At 42.7% G+C, this 24053-nt stretch overlaps 1 protein-coding gene across 3 annotated transcripts in view; it reads right to left on the reverse strand.

Annotated features, from left to right (window-relative positions):
* Positions 1-5850: 5850 nt before the first annotated feature.
* Positions 5851-24053, reverse strand: part of LOC100598886 (pregnancy-specific beta-1-glycoprotein 4-like) — a 100435-nt gene continuing 82232 nt past the window's right edge. For 2 of the 3 annotated variants that reach the window (XM_030797124.1, XM_004091009.3), the window contains one exon: positions 5851-6541. In XM_030797124.1, the coding sequence (XP_030652984.1) occupies positions 6525-6541 (17 nt within the window). In that variant the 3' untranslated portion in view covers positions 5851-6524. The remainder of the gene's footprint in view (positions 6542-24053) is intronic. The other variant, XM_030797123.1, reaches the window with a different exon arrangement.

Raw genomic sequence — 24053 nt, forward strand, 5'->3', positions numbered from 1 at the left:
TCACGCCCTTTGCCCTCTTTTTTCCCCATCTGGCCCTCCCCTTCAGTGCAGGAGGGTGGAGCTGCACCAGGTCCCTATCACAGTGACGCCCCATTATGCTGTGGGTGAGCTGTGTGTTGCCTGGTGAGAGGGACCCTTCCTTTCTCTAATCGTGTCTAGCTTGGCTGCAGCTTCCAAAGATGGACATTCAGGACCTGGGTGTCCCAGAGGAAACTGTCCTTCCTGGAGGTGTGCAGGGTGAATCTCTCATGCCTCTTGGGAGGAGAGGCCTGTGCTGGTTGCTCAGTGGGGGCTGTGAGTCCCATAGTCAAAGGGACAGTTCTCAGTCACTCTATGGGTCCCAGGGGTGTGGCGGCTGAGCTGGAGCTCAGGGTCTCTCACTTTCTTCCTGACCATCTTTGAGGTCCTCTCTTCTCTGCCCAGCTGATTGTCCTGTGGTCACCACACCTTCCCCGTGGTGGTGCAGGAGGAAGTGGGGATTTACCCAGGAACCCGGCGTACATGGCTCATTGAGACGCAGGAGGGGAGCCTGGGACAGAGCAGGGGTTCAGAGCTGGAAAGATTCATCCCGACTTACTCCGTGGACATGATGGGGTAAGCCCTCCATGTGCTGACATACCCAGGCATCGGTCCTGAGGGTTTTGACCTGGCCAAGCTGCTGTCTGTAGCGGAGGAACAGGCAGTGGCCAGAGAGCCTGTCTGGAGGGACGTTGCTCACACCCGAGAGGGCGGGTGGGGGTGAGTTGTGTTCTGGGAGCAAAGAGCAATAACACCCCCCTTCTCCCCGCAAGCACACAGGAGAGGTCTGTCTTCCCAAGGGACAGCTGGAGGTAGGTGGCTACATCCCGGATGGTTCCTGTGTGTGACCATCACACGCTCTGTGAGCCCCCCGGGGTGCAGCGGGCAGGCAGGTCACAGGGTGCCTGGCTGATTCCCGGGGAGGCTGTGGGCCCTCAGGCAGCCGCTGTTCTGTGTCAGCGCTAGGTTTGGCCGGGGATGCCCCAGAGAACAGGACAGATGGAGCAGGGGTGGGCATTTAGGGAGCAGTGACAGAAAGAGTTGATGAGGATGGAGGGAGGGGACGAGGGGAAAGCGCCCAGTGTGGCGTTGCGTGCAGCAGCGCTGCCCTGCGAGATGCCTTTAGCTGGGCCCAGGGAAGGAGCAGGTGTGTGGGGCAGGAGCTCCCTGCAGAGGGAGTGGTGTTAGGTTGGCGGCCGCCAGTTCAGGGAGGAGCTGACAGAGTCCCTGTGGGGAGCACGGAGGGCGCTGAGGACTTGGGCCGAAGTGACCCTGGTGAGGGTGGACCCTGCTGGGCTGTGGGTTCGGCTGAGGGAGGTTGGCATCCCCTGGGAAGGCTCCATGCTGGGAGGGACTCTGTCGCCCTCTGGTGGACAGGGAGGGAAGTGTGAACGGCAGCAATCCCAGGCCAGGCTGCATGTTTTATTCCACATGGATCTGCACAATTCACATGAGGTCAAACATGTGTTATGTTACAGCTCCGTCACCTTCCAGCCCCATCAGTCCCAGCCTCTGTGGCTCTACATTCAGTGTTCTCTCTCTTTCACAATCAGATGTCCCAAACCCAGATTTTTGTCACCTTCTGTGAGTTTGTGTTTGTGTGCAGTAGGCGGCACTGTGTATACCCTGGGGGCGGTGATGTCTGGGGCTGAGCACTGCACGTAGGCTTGGGAGCAGAAGAGGGGGTAGCAGGGTGGGAAGATCAATGTCGGGGGGGCAGGGACAAGTCATTTTCATTTTCTCACTCCCAGGCACCAGAACCCAGGATTCTGACTCCAGGGCACAGTACCGCACCTGGCTGGTGTCCCTGGATGTCATGATGTTCATAGTGTCATGTTGCCTTGGCATTCATTTTTTAAGGTGTAAGTTTATTTGCCTCAAATCAGAAGCAGGGCTTGGTCACCATGGCAGTTTTCAATACTGTATCTGGTTCAAGTGGCTCCAGTTGGTGGCCAGAGATAAAATCTTAGAGGCATCTCTCCTGCTTGGTGTGCTGGGCTCCCCTCTCTCCAGCTGTTTTCTTTAAACTGATCATTCTGACATTCGCCCTCACATTTAAAGTGACCACCTCTCAGTCACAGCTTGAGCTCCTGGTCCCAGTGTTTGCTGGTTGCTTTAAACACATCCATTAAAGCTCCCTGCTGGAAACCTCTCAGATAACACCCTGGACTTAATAAAGCCATTGGCTTACCGGTCTCTTCTCTCCTCTCTGCCTGGGCTCACTGACCTCTGTGTCTGTGGCCTCCAGGTGTGCCGAGTGCTCCCCAGTGTCTGTAAGTAGTAAAAATACTTACATTTTCACATTGTGGTTGTATCATTGTAGCCTCACATGCCATCCAGGGCCTGACATTGAGGCTGCCCTATGGGACCTGTGCTGGCTGAGCCCCTGCTGGAGCTCTCGTTTTAGGGCCTCTGGTTCTGTTGGGGCAGGAGCTTCCAGCTAACTTGATTAAAAGACTGATGCGTTTCATTGAAAACACTGGGTCGGTTGATGTATTCATGGGCTTCAGCTGCCATAACAAACACCTTAACTTGGGTGAATTAAATAATAGAAATCTGTTTTTCACAGTTCTGTGAATAATGTGCTGTTTCAACCACTTTACAATGCACAATCCAGTGAAATTAACCACATACACAGTGTTAAATTACCATCACCACTATTTTTCCTAGGAAATTTTTATCATTTTAAACTGAAACTTTGTATCTTTTAAGCAATAACTCCCTGTATGTTCCACCCTAGACCTTGATCATCTCTGCTCTGTCTCTGTGAATTTGCCTATACTTGATGTTTCGTAGAAATGGAATTATACAATTATGTTATTTTGTTTCTGACATATTTCACTTAGCATAATGTTTCCAAAGTCCATGCATGTTCCAGCGGGTGTCATAGCTTCATTCCTCTTTATGGCAGATTAACATTCTTTTGTATGTGTCACCATATTTGCTTATTCATGTGTTGATGAACACTTGGATCGTTTTCGTATTTTATCTTTTGTGAATAATGCTGCAATCAATATTCCCATGCAAGTGCCTGTTTGAGTCCCTGGATTTAATTCTTTGGGTATATACCTAGGAATGGATGTTGTTTCAAATGAGAATTCTATCATTAGCTTTTTGAGGAACAGCAAAACTGTTTCTCCTAGACGCTGTACATTTTCATAATCTCACCAGCAATGTGTGAGGATTCCAAATTCTTCCTAATGCTGCTACTTGTTATTTAACATTTTAATAGAATGGTAGCCAGTTTTGTAGGTGTGATGTGGTGTCTCATTGCAGCTTTGACTTTGTATTTTCCTAATGACTAATGATGTTGAGTATCTTTTCATGTCCTTCTTGACTATTTGTATATCTTCTTGGAAGAAATGTCTATTTGAGTCTTTTGCCCATTTATAAATTGGATGGTTTGCCCTTTTGTTATTGAGTTGTAGCTAGTTCTTTATATTATCTGGACATGAAAACTGCCTATATGTGGTTTGCAAATATTTTCTCTGTCTCTATTAATTATTTTCTTGATAATTTCCTTTGATGCGCAAAAGGCTCACATCTTGATAAAGCCCAATTTATCTATTTTTCTTGTTTCTCAGGCTTTTGTATCATATCTAAGAATCCATTGCAGATTTGAGGTCATCAATATTTACCTCTATGTCTAAGATGATTTTATGGTTCTAGGTCTTATATTTAACTCACCGATGAATTTTTTAGAGAACTGTTTGATATGGTGGGCGGTAGAGTTATCTAAATTCACTGCTTGGCATGTGGTTATCTATTTGTTTCTGCACTATCATTTGAAAGGAGAATTGTCCCTGCATTAAGTTGTCTTGACACCCTTTTTAAAGAGTAATTGACCATAAGTGTGAGGATTTATTTCTAGACACCCAACTCTATCCCTTTTGTCTTCATGTGTATTCTTTTGCCAGCAGCTTCTGTTTTAATAATTGTACTCCTTTGTGAGATTTCAAATAAGAAAGTTCAAGTCCTATAATTTATTTTGGCAAAATTGTTTTGGCTATTCAGGGGTGCTTTTTTGAAAGGTGGGAAGGCCAATATTTCACAACTGGGAAAGCCTTTTCTGTCTTCTTCAGGGGGAAATTTGGGAGAAACTTTTAAGAAACTTTATCTAAGTAGGTAAACTGTCACCACTTTATTTGCTGAACTCCTATGTTAAAGTGTGCATTGCCCCTTGTGGAAGAATTGTGAGACCCTGGAAGCACCTGCCCACGTGGTGAGAGACAGTGAGTTCTATGATGAGGGGAAGACAGGACATTGTTTTTGGATACAGTGTTGTTGGTGGAGTTGAATTCGTCTCTACTTCTTTATGTCTCTGTACAGTGGGTGTAGGGGCCAGCCCCACAGGGTCAGTGGGTTTTTCTCCCTGTGTGTGGAGACAAGAGATTGTAGAAATAAAGACACAAGCCAAAGAGATAAAAGACATGTGGGCCCAGGGGACCACTACCACCTAGACGTGGAGACCGATAGTGGTCCCGAATGCCAGGCTGCTCTGATATTTATTGGATACAAGATAAAGGGGCAGGATAAGGAGTGTGAGCCATCTCCAATGATAGGTTAAGGCCACATGGGTCACGTGTCCACTGGACAGGGGGCTCTTCCCTGCCTGGCAGCTGAGGCAGAGTGAGAGGAGAAAGAGAGAGAGAGCTTACACCATTATTTCTGCTTATTAGAGACTTTTGTACTTTCACTAATTTGCTACTGCTAACTAAACGGCAGGGCCAGGTGTACAGGATGGAACATGAAGGTGGACTAGGAGTGTGACCACTGAAGCACAGCATCACAGGGAGATGGTTAGGCCTCCGGATAACTGCAGGTCGACCTGACAAATGTCAGGCCCTCCACAAGAGGTGGAGGAGTAGAGTCTACTCTAAACTCCCCCGGGGAAAGGGGACTCCCTTTCCCGGTCTGCTAAGTAGCGTGTGTTTTTCCTTGACACTGAGGCTACCACCAGACCATGGTCCGCTTGGCAACCTGCGTCTTCCCGGACGCTGGCGTTACCGCTAGACCAAGAAGCCCTCTAGTGGCCCTGTCTGGGCATAACAGAAGGCTCGCACTCTTGTCTTCTGGTCACTTCCCACTATGTCCCCTCAGCTCCTATCTCTGTATGGCCTGGCTTTTCCTAGCTTGTGATTATAGAGCGAGGATTATTATAATATTGGAATAAAGAGTAATTGCTACCAACTAATGATTAATGATATTCATATATAATCATATCTAAGATCTATATCTGGTATAAGTATTCTTCTTTTATGTTTTATTATACTGGAACAGCTCGTGCCCTCAGTCTCTTGCCTCGGCATCTGGGTGGCTTTCCACCCAGAAGTGGGCATCTCCATTGGACACAGTATGTTTTGAAATCCTTGTTTATCCTCTGGGGTCTGGGTCTTGGCTTACCTGTTAGCTGCAGCTGAAAGGTGTCTTCTAAGGCAATGACACCTGTGGGGAGAAGAAGGGTTCAGCAGAGTGAAAGTAGCTGGGGCTGAGAGAAGCCAGGAAATTCTGACTGTTTGAAACTATGGGTCAGCAGACGGTTGTCCTCAGGGGTAAATCGGCCATGCCGGTAGCCACTGCAGTGGACTGGAAGACGGTAAGTGATGCTGGGTATCCCATGTTCTCTGTCAGCTCTGCAGCTGAAGATTTGGGCCCTGGGCTGGTACTGCCCTGCAGCAGGGGAAGGGTATACAGGGATGGCTGCATATCAAGACCATGTCCATGTCATCTTCTTAGGCATTGCTACCGAAGATGGAGGATTCTGTTCAGAGACCTGGCCTGGACACATAGGAGGGCCGACCCCATTCTTTTAAAATTATTTTAAGAGAACAGTATTAGCAAATGTGGTACATGTTTTATTCTGCTAGAATCAGTATTACTGTCACGTTTTACAATGTATCTCTTAGGAAACAGCGAGAGCCATCCACACAATGTGCATTTAAAGGGGACTCTACTATAATTTCAGCTTTCCTACCTCTTTATAGAAACCATCTTCTCTGCAAACACACAGGCAATATCTCTCTGTTCATTTCCATTGAGAGCCCTGTATGCAAGGTGGAGAGAGCCACATTTCCCCTGAGATGTTATGTAAAAGTTTGAGGTTGAGATGACATATCTGACACTCTGTTGTTACCCTCAGAAGCTACTACATGTGAAATTCTAATGACTGCATTATCCTGCCAAGTGAAAGAGGCAGGCATGAGCAAGGACAGTTAAGAGGGGTGAGAGCCTCATCGTGATGGGGAGTCTTGTTCTGACATCTTGGGAAAAACTGTCCACAGTGGGAAGTCATCAGCTTGTTGTCCTGGTTTATAGTTTGAGCATCTGTTTTTATGGTGTCGATTGTTTTGGTGAGTTCTGAGTGGCTCAGAATTCAGGTACAAGTATTTTCCCATGAAATTTACATTGAGTTGTCCACCTCCAGCTTATAGGGCTTCTGGAACAGCGTGGGTCTTGCTCTTAGTGATTCCGTGGGAGAAAAATGGAATTGGAGGAACTAGTAGAATTCAGGGTAATGTCCAGTCTGCAGGTGGATAATAAAAACACAGAAACAATGAACAGAGCTGCAATCTCATAACAGGTGTACTACAGTTTTTATTTTCCACATAATTTTTCTCTCTATGGGCATCTCTATTTTTACCAATGATAATTTAGTAGAATAAGTTTGTTTGCAAAATAGGTTGAGTTTCTTCAAACGTGGTCTGATTCTTTACATAAGTGCAGCAAGAGTAGCAATGGACCTTGTAGGCTGCCTTTTAAAATCTTCTTTGCTCTAAGTTTTTATAAGGAATCTCAGATTAAACTTTTACAAACCTCTTGAGAATAGAAAGCCAAACCAAGGCTGACTCCAGACTTTGCCTGCAGTTCATATTGGTTCATTCTATCTATATTCTTAAATATAACATCCCAGTCAAAGCCTTGGTAATATAACCAATGATTTCAAATGTGTCCTGTTACAAAGAGAGCAGATTGTTACTATACTTGTGCAAATATGTGTATTACCATAAACATATCAATACTCATAAATAGTTGCCCAATTCTGGGGCAGTCAGGTAGAGAGCAAAATAAATGTTTCAATTATCATTCCCAGAAGCATAGTTTATTGAACTGCTATAAGCTATAGATAGATTAAAAGAGAAAAATTCCATAAATCTAGAAAACAAACCATTTAAAGAATCAGCAAATTTTCAAATAAAAATCATAAAAACATTATCCTCATTATTATGAATTATTTCAATGAAATCATCGTTTTTCCTGCTTGGTAGGCTGGGAATTTTATGAAGATATCAGCCTGTTTGTTAAAATTTTGGAAGTTCTTAGACAGTCCAGTGGTATAATCTGAAAGTTATCAGAAGCTTGTATTAAAGAGTACTTGTCAGCGTCTTTTCCATAAATCTCCTTGAAAAGGAAGCAATTTCGGACTGTAGCTGATTGGAAATGCTGGATAAAAACAATGTCTGTGAATGACAAACATTTTAAATGACTATGGTTAAAACTCTGAGGAGAATTCATTGTGATAACACAGCTCACATAAAAAGTTAGTTACTTCTGTGGTATGTGACATTATGGCTGATAACATATTTAATTTCTAGGAATCTCATACAATTTCTGGAACAATCATATCAGTAACATATCCATAAGTATACCATAGAGAAGGTTTAGCATCCTTTACCCCTTATGATTTGAAAATGCTTTTCATATAACTTTACCTATCAAATAAAGTGTCTTTTCCATGTAGCTTGTGTTTCTCAACAGTATTACTGAGTTCTTGGTGGAGGCCATTAATGAATAGGACCCAGAAAGCATCAGCTTGTGTATGCTGAAAAATTTCCCTAGATAATTCCAATACTCCCAGCTAATAATCATTAATTTAGGTCTAAGTTTTACCAGTTAGAACAGCTGTTCTTTATCCGGGTTACACATTAGTAGCATCTGGGAAGACTTAAAAATTACCAATGCCTGAGCCTCACTTTAGACCATTAAATTGGATCCTCTGGGTGGGGCTTGGGCATCCATTTTAAAAAACGTTTTCTGGTGATTCTAATATATAGCTATATTTCCCATCAGATTTCTCTGATTTCTTGTGGCATTCACTTTTTTCTATTGTGGTATTATAATTATTTTTCGGGTCTTATCATCTATCTTAGGCTTTATGTTTCTTGGGGTAGAAACCTTGCCTTCTTCATTTCTGTATCTTTCATGAACATATGAGTTGGTCATTAGGAAAAGGTTCTCAATCACATGTAGGTTGTGTTCTGAGTCTCAGGTTTACACATTAATGCTAGAGTCATCATTCTCTGGGAGGTCAGAGGTTGCTTGTGATGAAGGGTATGGGTAAGCCCGTACTGCAGATGGTAGACAGGAGATCACCCTGTTTTTAGCCATAGCATTGGAACTCAGCATTCTATGTGTATATCAGGTGGAGGGGAAGGGATATGTAGAAAGACAGATTTAATTAGAATGGATGAATTACACTAGGGAATAGAAGGAACTGAAGCCATAAAAATTAGTCAAGAGAAGAAATGTGAACTTATCAAATAGGCAAGAGTAGATCCCTGAAGATTTTTGAATAGGGGAGTTAACTAGAATTTAGGAAGGTAATAAGAGAGTCATACACAAGGAAGATTTCAAAGCCTGGAGATAAGTCAAGCAGTACCTCTAGCAGTTGTTGAGGTTGTGGGAATGGAGCGAATGACACAAGTGAGAGATGTTAAAAAAAAGGATGCAGAGGGTTTTATAAGGTATTGAATCTGGGAAACAAATGAGCAGAGGTTGAGGATAATCATTTGTAGGAGACAGTGGGGTACAGAGAGCATGAAGATCAGGGGAGAAGAGACCTGCAGGAATAAGTGCTGAGAAGTAGGAGTTTAGTGGGAGGAGGAGGAGACGCAGTCCCAGATACAGGCAAAGAAGTCCTTTCCCTCTCCCAAGCATGGAGGTCAGCTCTGCAGGACACAGGACAAAAGGAAAGGCCATCATACCTGCCAATCTTCCTGAAATAAACTACACCAGGGCTGCTATATCAGAGCCACACTGGCCAGTACTCCAATCATGATGCTGACAGTGGCTCTACCTGAAAGGCCAGGAGAACTTCCTTGTACCGAAGTATCTGTCATGGAAAGAAAAGAAGAGAAGGAATAAAAGTGATGTTATTTTACGGTGTGGTACCTTAGGAACCATCACTAAGTATGAAGTAGTTTCTACTTGTTCCTTCAGGGATTACATTGATTTTGTGGGAGGGTTCCTGGTAGATGATTAGCCAACAATATTCTTGCAGTTTTTTTCTCTCTCAATGTGTTTCTAGGTTAGTGATCAGTCTTCTCTCAATTTCATCCTGACCATACTGCACTCAGATATTTTTGAAGGCTTTGTGATATGAGAAAGGCTGACTGCGATTTTCTGTGTCATTAGAACTTTCTACCCTTTCATGGTTGCATCTTTTTCTCAGTGTGTCAGTTGCGGTAGGCATGAGTAAGACTCTGTCAGATCTCCATGGCAGCTTGTGTTTCTCAAGAGGATTACTGAGTTCTTGGTGGAGCCCATTAGTGAATAGGGCAGAGAAAGTATAGGCTTATATATGTTGAAAAATTTCCCTAGGTAATTCCACTACTCCCAGCTAATGACTGATTAATTAATAATCAATTGACTTGATTGACAGAAAGCCCAGATCAGTGCATTCCAAATTGACAACGTACTTTGCATAGAGTCCTCACTTTCCTGAAGCTCCCAGCAGGGATATGAAAGAAAGCCCAGTTCTGTGAGACTGTTTTACTCTCTTGGGTGACTTGTGGGAGGACTCCCTGTCAGCCTTGCCATGCTTTCTTTGAACTGAAGCTAAATCTTCTTTCTCTTCTTCCCTCACAGGAATCAGATATGCATAGTGGTCCCAAGGCTCTCCCAGACTTTTTCATGCCTGCCCCACTTTCCCTCACAGACATTTTTCCTAAAAAATTATCTTGCATGTCTAATCCCATCTTGGATGCATCTCAGTGGGTATAAACTAACATACCAGGCTTGATTTTTTTGCACTTAGCTTTTTTCTCTCTCCCACATGTAGCCAGTAACTATGTCCTAGTGTTTTATGTGTTACCTCTTTTTTGTGTGTATAGGAAAAATATATATATTTCCATATACTTATTTATATATAATATATAATAACAAAATATATAATATTATAAAATATATAATAATGTAAAGCATATACACAGTTCCATATATGTATATGGAAAAAGAGGTAACGCATAAAGCACCAGGACATTTATATATAATAAAATTGACATTATATATATATGTGTATATATATATATATGGTGTCTGGTAGTCTTACCCTCTCTATCACTACACACTTTTTGTCACTGCCCCTTCCCTCCCATGCAGAGCTCCCATGGCCAAATCTCCTATTTCTCCAAGTGTGTGTCACTCACTGTCCTCTGTGCTGTGTCCCATGTGCTGTGTCCACAGTCTCCTAGTGTTTTATGTGTTACCACTTTTTCTATGTATACATATGGAAAAAGCATATACATATTTATCTCTATCTATTTATTTATATACAATATATACTCTAGAAGTATATAATATACAACCATTTAAAATATATACATATTTCCATATATATGAAAAAAAGGTAACACATAAAACACTAGGCCATTTATATATAAAATCACATATGTAATATAAATGCCAATTTCATAACATATAAATGATAAGTATATACACGATAGAGTTATCATATATAAGGTGAATTTGGAGTGCCCTGACCTGGGCCCTCTGTCAGTCAAGTCCCTGCCGTGGAGGCCATTCATGGCTGCCACAACTGAGACACCAAGGGAAAGATGCAACTATGAAAAGGTGAAAAGTTCTAAAGCCATAGAAAATAGCAATCAGCCTTTCTCACATCCCAAAGCCTTCAAAAATATCTGAGTGCAGCATGTTTAGGATGGAATTAAAAACTTCAGTCTTGAAAAGGGAAAAGGAAGCTGGAGGACTCACACTTTCAGATTTCAGCATCTACTGCAAAGCTACAGTAATCAATAGAGTGTGGTACTGGCATAAAGGAGGACATAGAAACTAATGGCATAGAATAGAGAACCCAGAAAGAAAGCTTGCATATATGGCCAAATGATTTTTGTCAAGAATGCCAAGACCATTCCATGGGGAAAGGACAGTCTTTTTAACATGTGATACTGGGAAAGTTGGCTATCCATGGGCAAGTATGAGTTTGACCTTTACCTCACACCATATACAAAAAAATGAACCCACAATGGATCAAAGACCTAAATGGAAGAGTGAAGACTACCAAACTCTTAGAAGAAAACACAAGGAAAAAGCTTCATGATATTGAATTTCAGAATGATTTATTAGTTATAACTACAAAAGCATAGGCAACAAAAAGGGATAAATTGGACTTCATGAAAATTGAAAAGTTTTATATATCAAAGGCTGTTATCAACAATGTAAAAAGGCAAACTATGACATAGGGAAAATATCTGCAAATCATATGTCTGATAAGTGATTAATTTCCAGAATACATGAAGAACACTACAAATCAAAAACAGCAAAAATCCAAAAACCCAATAAAAATGGACAAAAGACTGAAATAGAGATTTTATTAAGGAAGATATACAAATGATCAATGAGGACATGAAAGGATTCTCAATATTAATACTTAGAGATATGCAAATCAAAACCTCAGTGATACATGACCTCACACACATTAGGGTGGCTTTGATAAAAACAGCATGAACAACAACATCACAAAACAATTGTTTTCGAGTACATGGGAAAATTGAAGCTCTTAGCATATTGCTGATGGCAATGGGAAATGTTATAGCCACTGTGGAAAAATGGCATGGCATGGCCAGCTCATGCCTGTAATCCCAGCACTTTGGGAGGCCGAGATTGGTGGATCTCTTGAGGTGAGGAGTTTGAGACCAGTCTGGCAAGCGTGGTGAATCCCCATCTCTACTAAAAATACAAAAATTAGCTGGGTATGGTGGCATGCACCTGTAATCCCAGCTACTCGGGAGGCTGAGGCAGGAGAATCGCTTGGACCTGGGAAGTGGAGGTTGCAGTCAACCAAGACTGTGCCATTGCACTCCAGTCTGTGTGACAGAGCAAGACCCTGTCTCAACAACAAAAGGAAAGAAATGGTATGTCAGTTTCTTAAAAAAATGAAAGAATTACCACTTGAACCAGCAATTCTACTTCCGGACATACAGCCAAAAGTATTGAAAAAAATTTGAACAGATATTTGTACACTGATGTTCACAGCAGCATCGCTCACAATAGCCAATGGGTGGAAACAACTGAAAAGTCTATTGAAAGATAAGTGGATGAACAAAAAGTTATATCTATGCTTTGGAATATTCTTCAATCTTAACAAAGGATAAAATTTTGACACCTGTTGCAAAATGGATGAACCTTGAAGACATTATGCAAAGTGAAATAAGCCAGACACAAAAGGATAATTATTATGTACTTCCATTTATGTAAGATAGTTAGAATACTCAGTTACATAGAGACAGAAATTACAATGGTGATTACCAGGGGTTAAGGGGAGACAGAATGAGAGTTATCATTTATTGGGTACAGAGGTGTAGTATAGTAGGATACTAAAAACTGTGGAAATGGATAGTGTTGATAGTTACACAACACTAAATTTCACACTTAGAAACAGTTAATGGTAAGTCTTAGATATAAAGTGTCTGGTACTCTTACCCTCTCTATAAATACACACTTTTTGTCACTGTTCCTTCCCTGCCATAGAGAGCTTCTGTGAGTTAATCTCCCTATTTCTCCAAGTGTGTGTCACTCACTGTCCTCTGTGGTGTGTTCCATGTGCTGTGTCCACAGACTCAGACAGGCAGTGACTTCAGAGACAGGACACAGCCCTATTCCCATTATTTTAAAGCCTTATCCATGGGAGGCTTGGCTTCTACTGGCAGCTCGATTTAGCCAGATTCAGAACCGGCCACCCAGGCACCTTATCCACATGCCCTGGGCCCACTCCGGGTGGAGTCAGGGCAGGGTCGGTCACTGGGCGAGCCCACAGCAATGGAGGGAGCACAGTCTGAGCTGCTTCTCCCTCACCCATTGGGCTTCCTCCTCTCATTTGGGGAAAAGTGTGGGCTTGTTTTGAAGCTTCTGATGTTCATTGCAGCTCATGGAGTACACACACACTCACACACACACACACACACACACACACACACACACACAAGGGAGACAGAAGGGATGTTTTGGTGACAGAGAGAAACAGCTTGACCCTGAGGATCCTCCTCTTTCTCCCTCTGTGAAGGCCCTTACACTGCATAGGGCTTGGGGCTGATAAAGCCATTTCCCTACATTTTTCAGGCTGGACCCAAGGTCATCCACCAGAAATCCAGAAAACAAAGGGAAGAGAATGTGTAGATATGAACTGGGAGGGTTCAGGAGAAAAATTTGGGATTTACTTTTGTGCATGGAACACAGGCTGAGAATAAAAATGTTTTTCTGGCCCTTTCTTGGAAAGCCAGATAGGCTTCACCTGAAAGCATATTGCCACTGCTCCAGCGATCCACTTACCAGGGACTGTGATTTTCTTGGTTGCAAAGCTTTTGCCATTTTAGTGACTGGGTTATGGACATAACACAGATAGTCCCCACTATTCTCTGTAGTGACTTGGGGGATAAAGAGCTCTTGTCCTGTTTGCTGGTTATTCCCATTCAGCAGCCAGGAATACTCTACTGATGGGTTAGAGCCCGCGAGGCAGTAGAGGGTGAGGTTTGACCCTGGATAGTAATAGGTGTCTGAAGAATAAGTTGTGGGTTCATCTGGGCCATCTGGAGCAAAGAGAATAAAGCCACAGGTAATGTTATCAGAGGGAATGGGAAGCTCCTGGTCTGTGGAAGGGACACAGTGCTCCTTTTTGCCAAGTCACAACCCTGAAGTCCCAGCCAAACTTCCTCTGTGTTCACTGAACTGGAGGAGTCTAAGACATTCACCTGTTTCTCCCATCACAAGCTGTGGAACCAGAGTCTTCTAAGACCGGAGAAGCCCCTCCCTTCCTGGGCCTTCCCAGGTTTTCCTGGAGCAGGAAGTCATGGCCAGCTTGGGGGTCCAGGGGTAAGTGTCTTCATACTTGGATCTGAGAGGGACTGAGAGGCCTGGCCTCGGGTTATGTGGATTTGGGCTGGCAGCCTTGTCCTTGAAGGAAACGAGGATACTCATAGAGAACATCCAGGTGACTAGGTCAGTGTGGCTGGTACTCACTACATTCTTCCTTTGACATTCATAGGGTTCTGTGTCACTCCTTGTGACACTGAGTAGAGCAAGGATCCTGTTGTCATTGGGCATCTGCAGCCTGGGACTGACTGTGAGTCTATGACCATTTACCCACCACATGTAGATTGTACCATGAGCCTCAGGTTCACAGGTTAAGACCACAGCCTCCTCATGCTCCACGGGGTTGCTGGTGACATAGGGCTTGGGCAGATTCGCTGTGCAGATAACAGAGAAGATTTCCCTGTGTGGCAGCATTGATTTCTCCATGAGCATTTTCCAATCAGAGTTGACATCTCCCACCTCTCAGCCAATCCAAGTCCTTAAAAGCCCACAGCAGGTCTGTGTGTCAAAAGACAGATGGATGCATGATGATCTGAGGGCTCAGAGACCATGGGGCCACCTGCTCTGTGTGGGAGATGCACAGACTTCTGAAGTGTGAATCGAGCAGCAATATTGGTGAAGTGTAAATTGAGCAGGGTCAAACAATTAGAGTTTGATTAACTTTGTTTAAATTGGGCAGAGTCCAAGTGAGGCAGCAGTGGCTCATGCATCTCCCCACACAAAGGACCCCACCTTATGACAGTGTTGTTATTATGAATACACAGGTGTGCATGAAACAGGCAGTAAATCAGACAGCACCCACCTGGCCAGCTCCACCTGGTCCCAGGAACCACCAGTATTCCCATTATGTGTATGTTACAGCCTTTGTAGGCTACAAAATATAAAACACAACTTCAGAATATAAAATATGCTATTTTTGATACTAAATATTGAATATTAAGATGAATATGTTGTTCCACTTTTTCTCACTCTTGTTAAACTTTGCCGTTTCAGTTTTCGAAGTTTCTATTGACACATGCTTAAGCTAGAGATTCTTTCCTCATCTGTGTGCAGCCTACGAGTAAGCCCACGGAGGGCATTCTTTATTTCTCTTAGAGTGTTTTTAATCTCTAGCATTTCTTTTGGTTCTTTCTTAGAATAGCCATCTCTGTTTAAGTCACCCATCTGTTCCTGAAAGGTGTCTCCTTTTTCCGTCATAATCCTTAACCAGAGTCGTTTTAGATTTCCAGTTTGATAATTTCAACATTCCTACCACATCTGTGTCTGGTTCCAATCCTTGCTCTGTCTTTCAAAGTGCATTTTTTTTTGCCATAGTCTGTCTTGTATTGTTTTGAAAACCACACATGATGTATTGGGTAAAACAGACTTGAGTGAGCAGGCATTCAGTGACATGGTGTTGAGTGTCAGGAGGGAAGGGTTCTGTGGCTCTGGATGAGGTCTGTGTCCTGGGCTGTGAATGTCACAAGTGCCTCTCAGGTTTTTCTTTCCATTAGTTGGTAAATGATGACTTGAGGAGGCTGGAGTTGGATATTTCCCCTCCCCCTGGCCAGTTAAACTCTCATCAAACCCCAGCTAATTAGGCTCTAGTAAAATAGTTTCTCTTAAATGTAGGTCTCACCAAGAAGAATATAGTTCACTGACAACTTTCCAAGTGTTTTTTTATCCCTTCTTCCTACAAGAAGGATGTGGATTCTTTTTGGATATTGACTGTGAGAACCTGGTAGAGCTCCAGGAGCTAAGAGTCATAAAACTGTCCCCCCCCCTCCCCACTCACAAGACTAATCCATCCACTTGTGTGTTTATCTCTGTGCTGTGTCCACACTGAGCCTCTAGAATTTCCTCAATTACAGTTCAGGTTTTCTGACCCCAGGACTGGTTCCCGCTGGGGTTTCTGTGCCTGTGTTTCTGCTCAGGTACGGTGCGCTGCTCTGTATTTGCCTGTGGGTCTCTCCAGTATGTGGGCCAGTTAGCACTGAAACCTTGCTTCTCTGAGAAATCTAAATGAGTTGTTGATTTTTCAGTTTGTTCAGCTTTTTACTTGTTAGAACTGAGTGAAAATTTTAAAGCTACTTACATGCCTGACAGAAATTCGAAGTCTCTAGGGCATGACTGGAGGATATGAGCCCCACAGCAGATTGAGGATGGACTCATGAGTGAAATGGGTGAAATGAGCCTATGGGCTTTGGAAACTGCAGATCTGTCCTTCTGCCTCTGACCCCCTGGTGAGTCAATGTAGAAACTGAAACAACCTTTGCAAAGCATATGGTGTTGAGAGGAAGCTAGCTTGGCTGACCCCATCTCACCTGTAGCCCAGGCTGGCCATCCTCTCTCATTCCTGGGCATAGACCAGCATAAGCATGGGAGGAATTTATAGTTTAACTTCGAAGCAAGGATGATGATAGTCCCTCCCTAAAACTAGCTCCCTCCTTGTCGGGGACTACTTTGGTAAATCTAAGAAAAGGCCATGAATTATGGGAGGTGCCCAGATTCTGCTAAAATGCAGGCATAGTTTCTATAATCCCTTACTGCTCAGGAGTCATGTGGCCAGAGGTCACAAGATTTGTGACATTCCTAGTTGCTCCTATAGATAGCAACACTATTGTAGAATCTGAGATTTATCTTTTGAGATGTTTCTCAGACTTCTGCATTCTGGCAACCAGCTGACCTCATCTAGACTCATGACCAATGGCTCAGCCAGTCATGTGGCCCCCAGTCAGAGGCAGATTCAACAAATACAGACCATTTCCCCTACCTGCATCATTTCATCTCCAGCCAGTCAACAGTACTTATTCCTTAGACCTTTGCTCCTTCAAAGTTTTTGAAAAACTCTAACCTCTGAGCCATTGGGGAAGCTGATTTGAGTCATAATAAACTTCTGTCCTCCTGTTTGGCAGCCTTGGGCTAAGTAAAACCATTCTTTACCACACATCACCTTCTCAATAATTGGCTTTGCCTGTGCAGAGGGCAAGAACCTGTCAGGTGAATATAATAATCGATGGAGGAGTCACTGATCTCTGTCTGGTGGCCCGATTCATGAGTCAGCCTCTCAGAGGGAAAGAGCCCTGGACTGGGACACAGTGGAAGCTCATTCTCCTGGTGACCTGGAGACATTGCCTCATTATGGAGCCTGGCAGGGGTGGCTGCTCTGACTGATTTTGGTGCATTTTTCATTCCCCAGAAGGCAGGACAGGCCTCAGTGTGAGCAGGAAGGAAATGGAACAGTCAGTCTTGTTAGAGAGGGTGTCTGGGGAAGTCCTCAGGGTGGAGGAAGCTGTGCAGGACAGGGCTCATCAGGTAGAATGAAAGGGGGATGCAGTTTTTTCACTGAACACTTTTCAGATATCTCACCAACTCTGGCCTCACTGGGCTCTGCCTTTCCTCCTGAGCCCTGAGCCCTGATTGCTGGGAGGGAGGGAGGGAGGAAGGAAGGGTGAAGCTGGGATGTGTGCTTTCCAGGTTTCTTCCATCTCTGGAATCTTGACAGTGAAAGACCCTAATGTGTAACCACAGAGGAGACCGTGGGAAAAAGCTGTTTCTCAGGGGTACCTGGCTTATGAAGTGAGGGGAATTCAGACCAGGTTGGACTCATGAACTACAGGGACCCTGTTCCATGTCAGCAACCAGCTCCTCTAGCTCTGTGTTTCTCTCTGTGGCTAATTCTTCCTGTGGCTAATATATATATTATATATATGTATGTATATATACATACATATTATATATGTATGTATATATATACACTATATATATACTATATATACTATATATATATAATATATATATAGTATATATATATAATATATATATAGTATATATATATAATATATATAGTATATATATAATATATATAGTATATATATATATATATATATATATATATATATATATATGTATATATATATATAGTGTGCCATTTTAACTGCCTCACCTAAGGAGAGAGAGAGAGAAGACAGTTTCTACTAATACCAGATCTGGGTTAAATAAGTGTGGTCCTATTTCCTGGGGTTGGGCTTTTGCTAGATGTGTCAATTCCTGTTGGAAGTGAGCTAGAGAGGTTACATGCTTAACGAGTTTAGAGATTTTCTATATGAAAATACTCTGTGAGCACATTGATAAGTTTTATCCTTTCCTGGGTGAAAAGCTTGGTGAAGGATCGTAAGGACTTCTTGTTGGCTGAAGGCTGGCAAATGGCATTTGCCATCCTCTGACTGGAGCCATTCTGAGGACTGGAAAGAATATCCTGAGAAGTGGCCTATTTTATTTCTACAGGAAGTTACTGAGGTTTAATTTATCTTTCGGAGACTTCCTAGATTGGAAGGCTTCGAGGTGTGTTGATGCCTTGCCAGTGACTTAGCTGCCTGATCAATGAACCTATTTCCTTTGGCTACTTCATCTGTTCCCTTTTTGATGTTCCCTATAATGTATAACTGCTATTTCTCATGGAAGAAAACTGAGGATAATAACCTGTTAATTTTTTGGTGATATTTTATAGGAAATCCATTAGTGGTAAGAAAATGCCTTTTATTTCAAATGGCAGCATGAACATGAAGAACTAAAAAAGCATACTTGGAATTAGTGTAAATGTTAGCTACATTTCCCTTGCTTAATGTAAGTGCTCTTGTAAGAACTATTTGTTTAGCTGATTGAGCACCTGCACCTGAAGAGAGATGTTATTTAGATTGACTACTGCTTATCCTGCCTTACGTATTTCTTGCCTTACCATCTGTTTGTTAGCTAAGAGCTCCCTCTAGAGGAAAGTAATTTTGCCACATTAAGTGGGGATTTAAACCGTTTTTTCCTAGGGTTAATTTGGAGGCTTTTGTGACTAGTAGAGCTATTGTGACAGTGGTGTGGAAGCAGGTGTAAACAATAGGTCCTCCTAACTGCAAATAAGAGGTTGAGAAAAATATTGGATTAGAATTTTTCCTGAGACACCCCTTATGGCTGTGCTATGGGAAGAGGGGAGGCCTGGATAAGAAAGGAGAAAAGAGAGAGACTGGACCTAGTGTTTAGAAGGAGATCTACTTTCCTTCCTATAATTTCCAGAATCACCTGTGTCTCCAGTGCTGTAATGGCAGTTTAAGCTGCTGGAGCCAGAGGGTTGAGCCCCAGGACCAATCAGTCCTGCTGGACCACTGTGAGACTGGTTCTGGACCCAGTGACCTCCATCTGTGGGAGCAGTTGCATCTCCAGTGGTCTCCACCACAGGCTGGACAGGGTCAAGGTGGCTTCCTCTTGCTGTTTGGACACTCCTTCCTAAAATGCCCTGGCTTGCCACACTGAGAGCAACTGGTGGACACACCTCTGGGATCCTGGACTTTGCAACTCTGCAAAGCAGCTACTAGAGGCTTTGTCCTTCTGTTGAGCTTTCTCTCTTTCTTCTGGGCCTTCTCCTTGTCCCTATTATAAAAGACTGAAGTGGCTACCCTCAGAAGGTTTTCCAAGGTGCTATCTGCTACTATAGCTTGCCTTTTGTAGGTTCCTTCTAATATTGGGAGCTTTCTATATAATAAACTTATCTTTTAGAATGGGCTGCCACTTGACTGAATCAGGAGATAAAATGGTGTGTGCTTATAGTGCCCCTCTCAACCTATCCATAAAGGCTGCAGGATTCTCATGTGGCTTTGAGTCTATCATAGACAGTTTAGAGGAATTAAGAGTTCTGGCCTTAGTTTTTCTTTTCCATTCATCTGCAGAGCTATTGGGGTTTCAATCAGGGTTGTCAAGAGGTACTGCTTCACTTCCTATTTGGAATGGTGTTTCTGCTGTTTCTTCACTTTCTGTATCTCCTTCCTTCCCTTTTGGTGTATTATAGGAGATATGTTGCTCATCTCCCAAATTCTCTGCTGCTTGCAGAGCTGCCTGTTTTTCAGCTGCAGTTAGGGTTTGGTTTAGGAGCAGCATAACATCCTTCCATGTGAGGTGAAACACCTGACTTAAATTCTGGATAGCTTCTTTTTTTTTTTTTTTTGAGACAGAGTCTTGCTCTGTGCCCCAGGCTGGAGTGCAGTGGCGCGATCTCGGCTCACTGCAAGCTCTGCCTCCCGGGTTCACGCCATTCTCCTGCCTCAGCCTCCCGAGTAGCTGGGACTACAGGCGCCCGCCAACACACCCGGCTAATTTTTTGTATTTTTAGTAGAGACGGGGTTTCACTGTGTTAGCCAGGATGGTCTCGATCTCCTGACCTCGTGATCCGCCCGCCTCAGCCTCCCAAAGTGCTGGGATTACAGGCTTGAGCCACCATGCCCGGCCTTGGATAGCTTCTATATACCTATCAGGATTGTCTGAAAATAGGCCTAAGTCTTACTTTATTTGCCTAAGGTCCTGTAATGAGAAGGGAACTTGGAGGGACTCCAAATTATGGAGATTCTCAGATGGTTCCCTTGGAAGTTGCTTTTCTAATTCTAGGGGATTATTCTTTATAGGCCTACCTGATATGGCTGTTAAAAAATCTGGGTTGCTGTTACAATGCTTGTAAAAGTTTAGTAAAAATGCCCTATCATTGTGCAAAATAGAATGAGTCGCTTTTCTCTTCAAAGTCCTGAGGTTAAAAGAGTTCTAGTGCCTCAGAGTGCACTCCAGAGGGGTGGGAGCTGAAGATGCTTTGTTAGCCATCGAGAAAAAGAAGTGAGAATAAAAGTGTCCTTGTAGTCCTCCTTCTTTCATTGTGACCCAGGGTGGAGTGGAAGACAGTGGGAGCATCCCCCCAAGTGTTTTCTCTCGTTGGTTCCTGAGTCCTGGCACTGTGTTAAATGTGCCGCCCATGGTTGTAGCTGTGGCCCTCTAAGCCATGGAACTGGATAAATGAAGTGATGGGATTAGCCACACTTTACCCATGCAACCTTAGCTTCTCTGCCTGTGATCTGCCTGGCTTCCCAAAAAATGGATCTCTGGAGAAACTGTAACAGTTGCCTTTGAGCAAGGTTTTTTCAGAAGGAATGTGCCAGTTGCCAGTTATGGCCTGTGCTAAAACATTTACCCTCAGAGAAGTGGTCCTGGTTAATTCTGTTCTTAAAATATCCTTACTAATTAAACACTGTTCTAACTGGAGATAGAATAGGTACCTTAAATGAATGTAGGGACCTAATGGCAGTTTTTCCTGCTGATGGGGCAGTATTGGAAGTAAAATTTGGCTTTGGAAGACATTTTACTCCTAATTGTTGAAAGTAGGGCTTTCCCATTCACAGAAAGGGCTTTTCTATCAGGGTAAAAAGAGAGAAATGGAAAAGTGCAGTGTTGTGGCAAAGGACCAACAATGTGCCTCATGAGGAGGATTTCTATTTCCACTAGGTGACACTGTTGGCTTAGAAATACCATGTGCTTACCAAAGGAATGAGAGTGAGAGAAAGAGAGAGAGAGACCTATTGGGGTAGTTATTATAGCATTTATTGATGTTTCCTAACAGAATTCTTTCCCTGAACTGTAAAAATTTCTGCATATTGCATACACAAAAAGAATAGGAGACATAGAGACCATGGATAGAAAGGAAGAACCAACTTGCAACATTATAGCAAATTAGGAGACCCATGACCAACATCTGGATGGGCTGCCAGAGGCTGTGTTCAGTCTAGAAGCCTTTGAATAACATCAGGGTGTGTCCTGTCCAGAAATTCTCAGCTGCTCCAGGACATCCCCAAGCCTCATGTGATGGTGAGGTTCTCTATGAAAGGAAACTAGTTTTGAAGAGACCATTGAAATTAAAGGGCAGATTTGAGGTTTGCTCCATACTCACCATTCTGATGTTTCTATCTTCTGTTCTGATCACAATCCTGGATGAGAACTCCCAAATAAAATGGCTCTGTTTGGGAATCTACCCATGGTTCTTTGTCACACACTGAGAAAAAATTCAGGACATGGAAACACATGAGTAGTGGGTTTAGGAGTGAAAAATTTAACAGACAAAAAAGAAGAGAGAGAGAAAAAGCTTTCTCATACTGAGAAAGCAGTCACCCAAGAGAGGGTCTCCAATTTGGGGTGGAATGCAATTGATTTTGTACAGAGACTTGAGGAGGCAGTGATTGATTTACATAGGGTCCAGGGGATTGTTTTGACCAGGTGTGCCACTTACATAGCCTGAGAAAAGACTGGCCTTCCCACCCTAATCTTTTATTATGCAAATGTGGCTTCTACCTGGTGGTCACCATGACAACTGTACATGTAGTGACAAGGAAAAAAGAACAGGAACTGCCATATTGGGTGTACCTGGCTCTTAGCTGCCTCCATCTACATATGCATGTCTATGCTTGCAGCCTGATCATTCAGTCTGTTTTCTGTTAGAAATTGTTTGGGGGCTGCTTTTTATTAAAGGAAAATTCCATCAAGAATTCTTTGAAGCTGGAAACCATCATTCTCAGCAAAGTATCACAAGGACAAAAAACCAAACACCGCATGTTCTCACTCATAGGTGGGACTTGAACAATGAGAACACATGGACACAGGAAGGGGGACATCACACACCAGGGCCTGTTGGGTGGGGTGAGGGAGAGGGATAGCATTAGGAGATATACCTAATGTTAAATGATGAGTTATTGGGTGCAGCACACCAACATGGCACATCTATTCATATGTAACTAACCTGCACATTGTGCACATGTACCCTAAAACTTAAAGTATAATAAAAAAGTAAATAAAACCCCATGGTAAATTTCTATTATTTTTGTGTTACCTTGGCATCTATTTTTAATCTTCCTTAAACACACCAAATTTTTTTCTTGAAAAAGCTTCAGTTCTCTGTCTTTCTCTTTGCTTCGAGATGTAAGTGTGCTATGTATTTTCTCTAAAACTTGGTAAATCCTTCCTCAGATAAATGTTAACCTTTACCATTTACAAGAAAGCAATTTGAATCCAACTATCCTTTAAAATGGTGGGTTTTACTGATCTCATGCCTAAAGTCCTAAAATCAAAACTCTAAAATCTTTTTGCCTCTCTCTGTCTTTATGTGAACATGTATATGTTATATGTTTCATCACATATATGTGTATGTCACACATTTATATACTGTTGACACGTAGTATCAAATTCATGTAAAAATAAATGAGTACTCACAAATTAAGTGAATAAGCCCAAATGCTTTTCTATACATGTGATTTTAGTAACCTTTGGTGAATATAGATAGTTTTAAAATTGTTGGTAAAATAAAGTAGAAATGTCTTCATAATTTAATTTATACGTTTTTGCGTAGGTCTGTTGGCAGGCAGGTTTATATTGTCTTTACTAGATGTTTTAAGGTCATCAAACAGTTGCTTCTGTATATATACATTTTCTTAATTTGTCTGTGAGCTTATGTCTTTATATATGAACCTTTAAATTCTGAGTTCTAGATGAGTGACTATAGTAAGATCTGGGGACAAAACCCAACCCGTCCTCCAGCTGTGCCTTTTGGCCATGCTGGGAGAGATGAGATTATCCAGGCATTTTCTTCATAGCTCTGTTCTTTGTCTTGGGCTTTGCATCTGGTACATAGTTAGAATGGTTTACTCCCTAGCTTTTTTCTACTGAAAATAAGGCTGTATAAGTCTGTTTTTACATTGCTACAGACAAATGCATGAACTTGAATAATTTATAAAGAAAAAAGTTTGAATGGTCTCATGATTCAGCAGGTTGTAGAGTAAGCATGATTCTGGCATCTGCTCAGCTTTTGAGGAGGCCTCAGAAAACTTACAATCATGGAGAAAGCCAATGGTGGAGAAAGACATCTTATATAATGGGAGCTGGAGGAAGAGAGCAAGGGTTGCACACTGGTAAACAACCAGATAAAACTCACTGTTGCTACAACAGCACCAAGGAGAATGGTGTTAAAATATGAGAAACCACCTCCATGATCCAATCACATCCAAACAGGCTCCACCTCCAACTTTGGAGATTACAATTTGACTTGAGATTTGGGTGGGGGTAAAGGTCCAAAAATTATTCTCTCCATCGTCCCTCCCAAATCT

This window comes from Nomascus leucogenys, chromosome 17, assembly GCF_006542625.1.
Source record: "Nomascus leucogenys isolate Asia chromosome 17, Asia_NLE_v1, whole genome shotgun sequence".
Lineage (NCBI taxonomy): Eukaryota > Metazoa > Chordata > Mammalia > Primates > Hylobatidae > Nomascus > Nomascus leucogenys.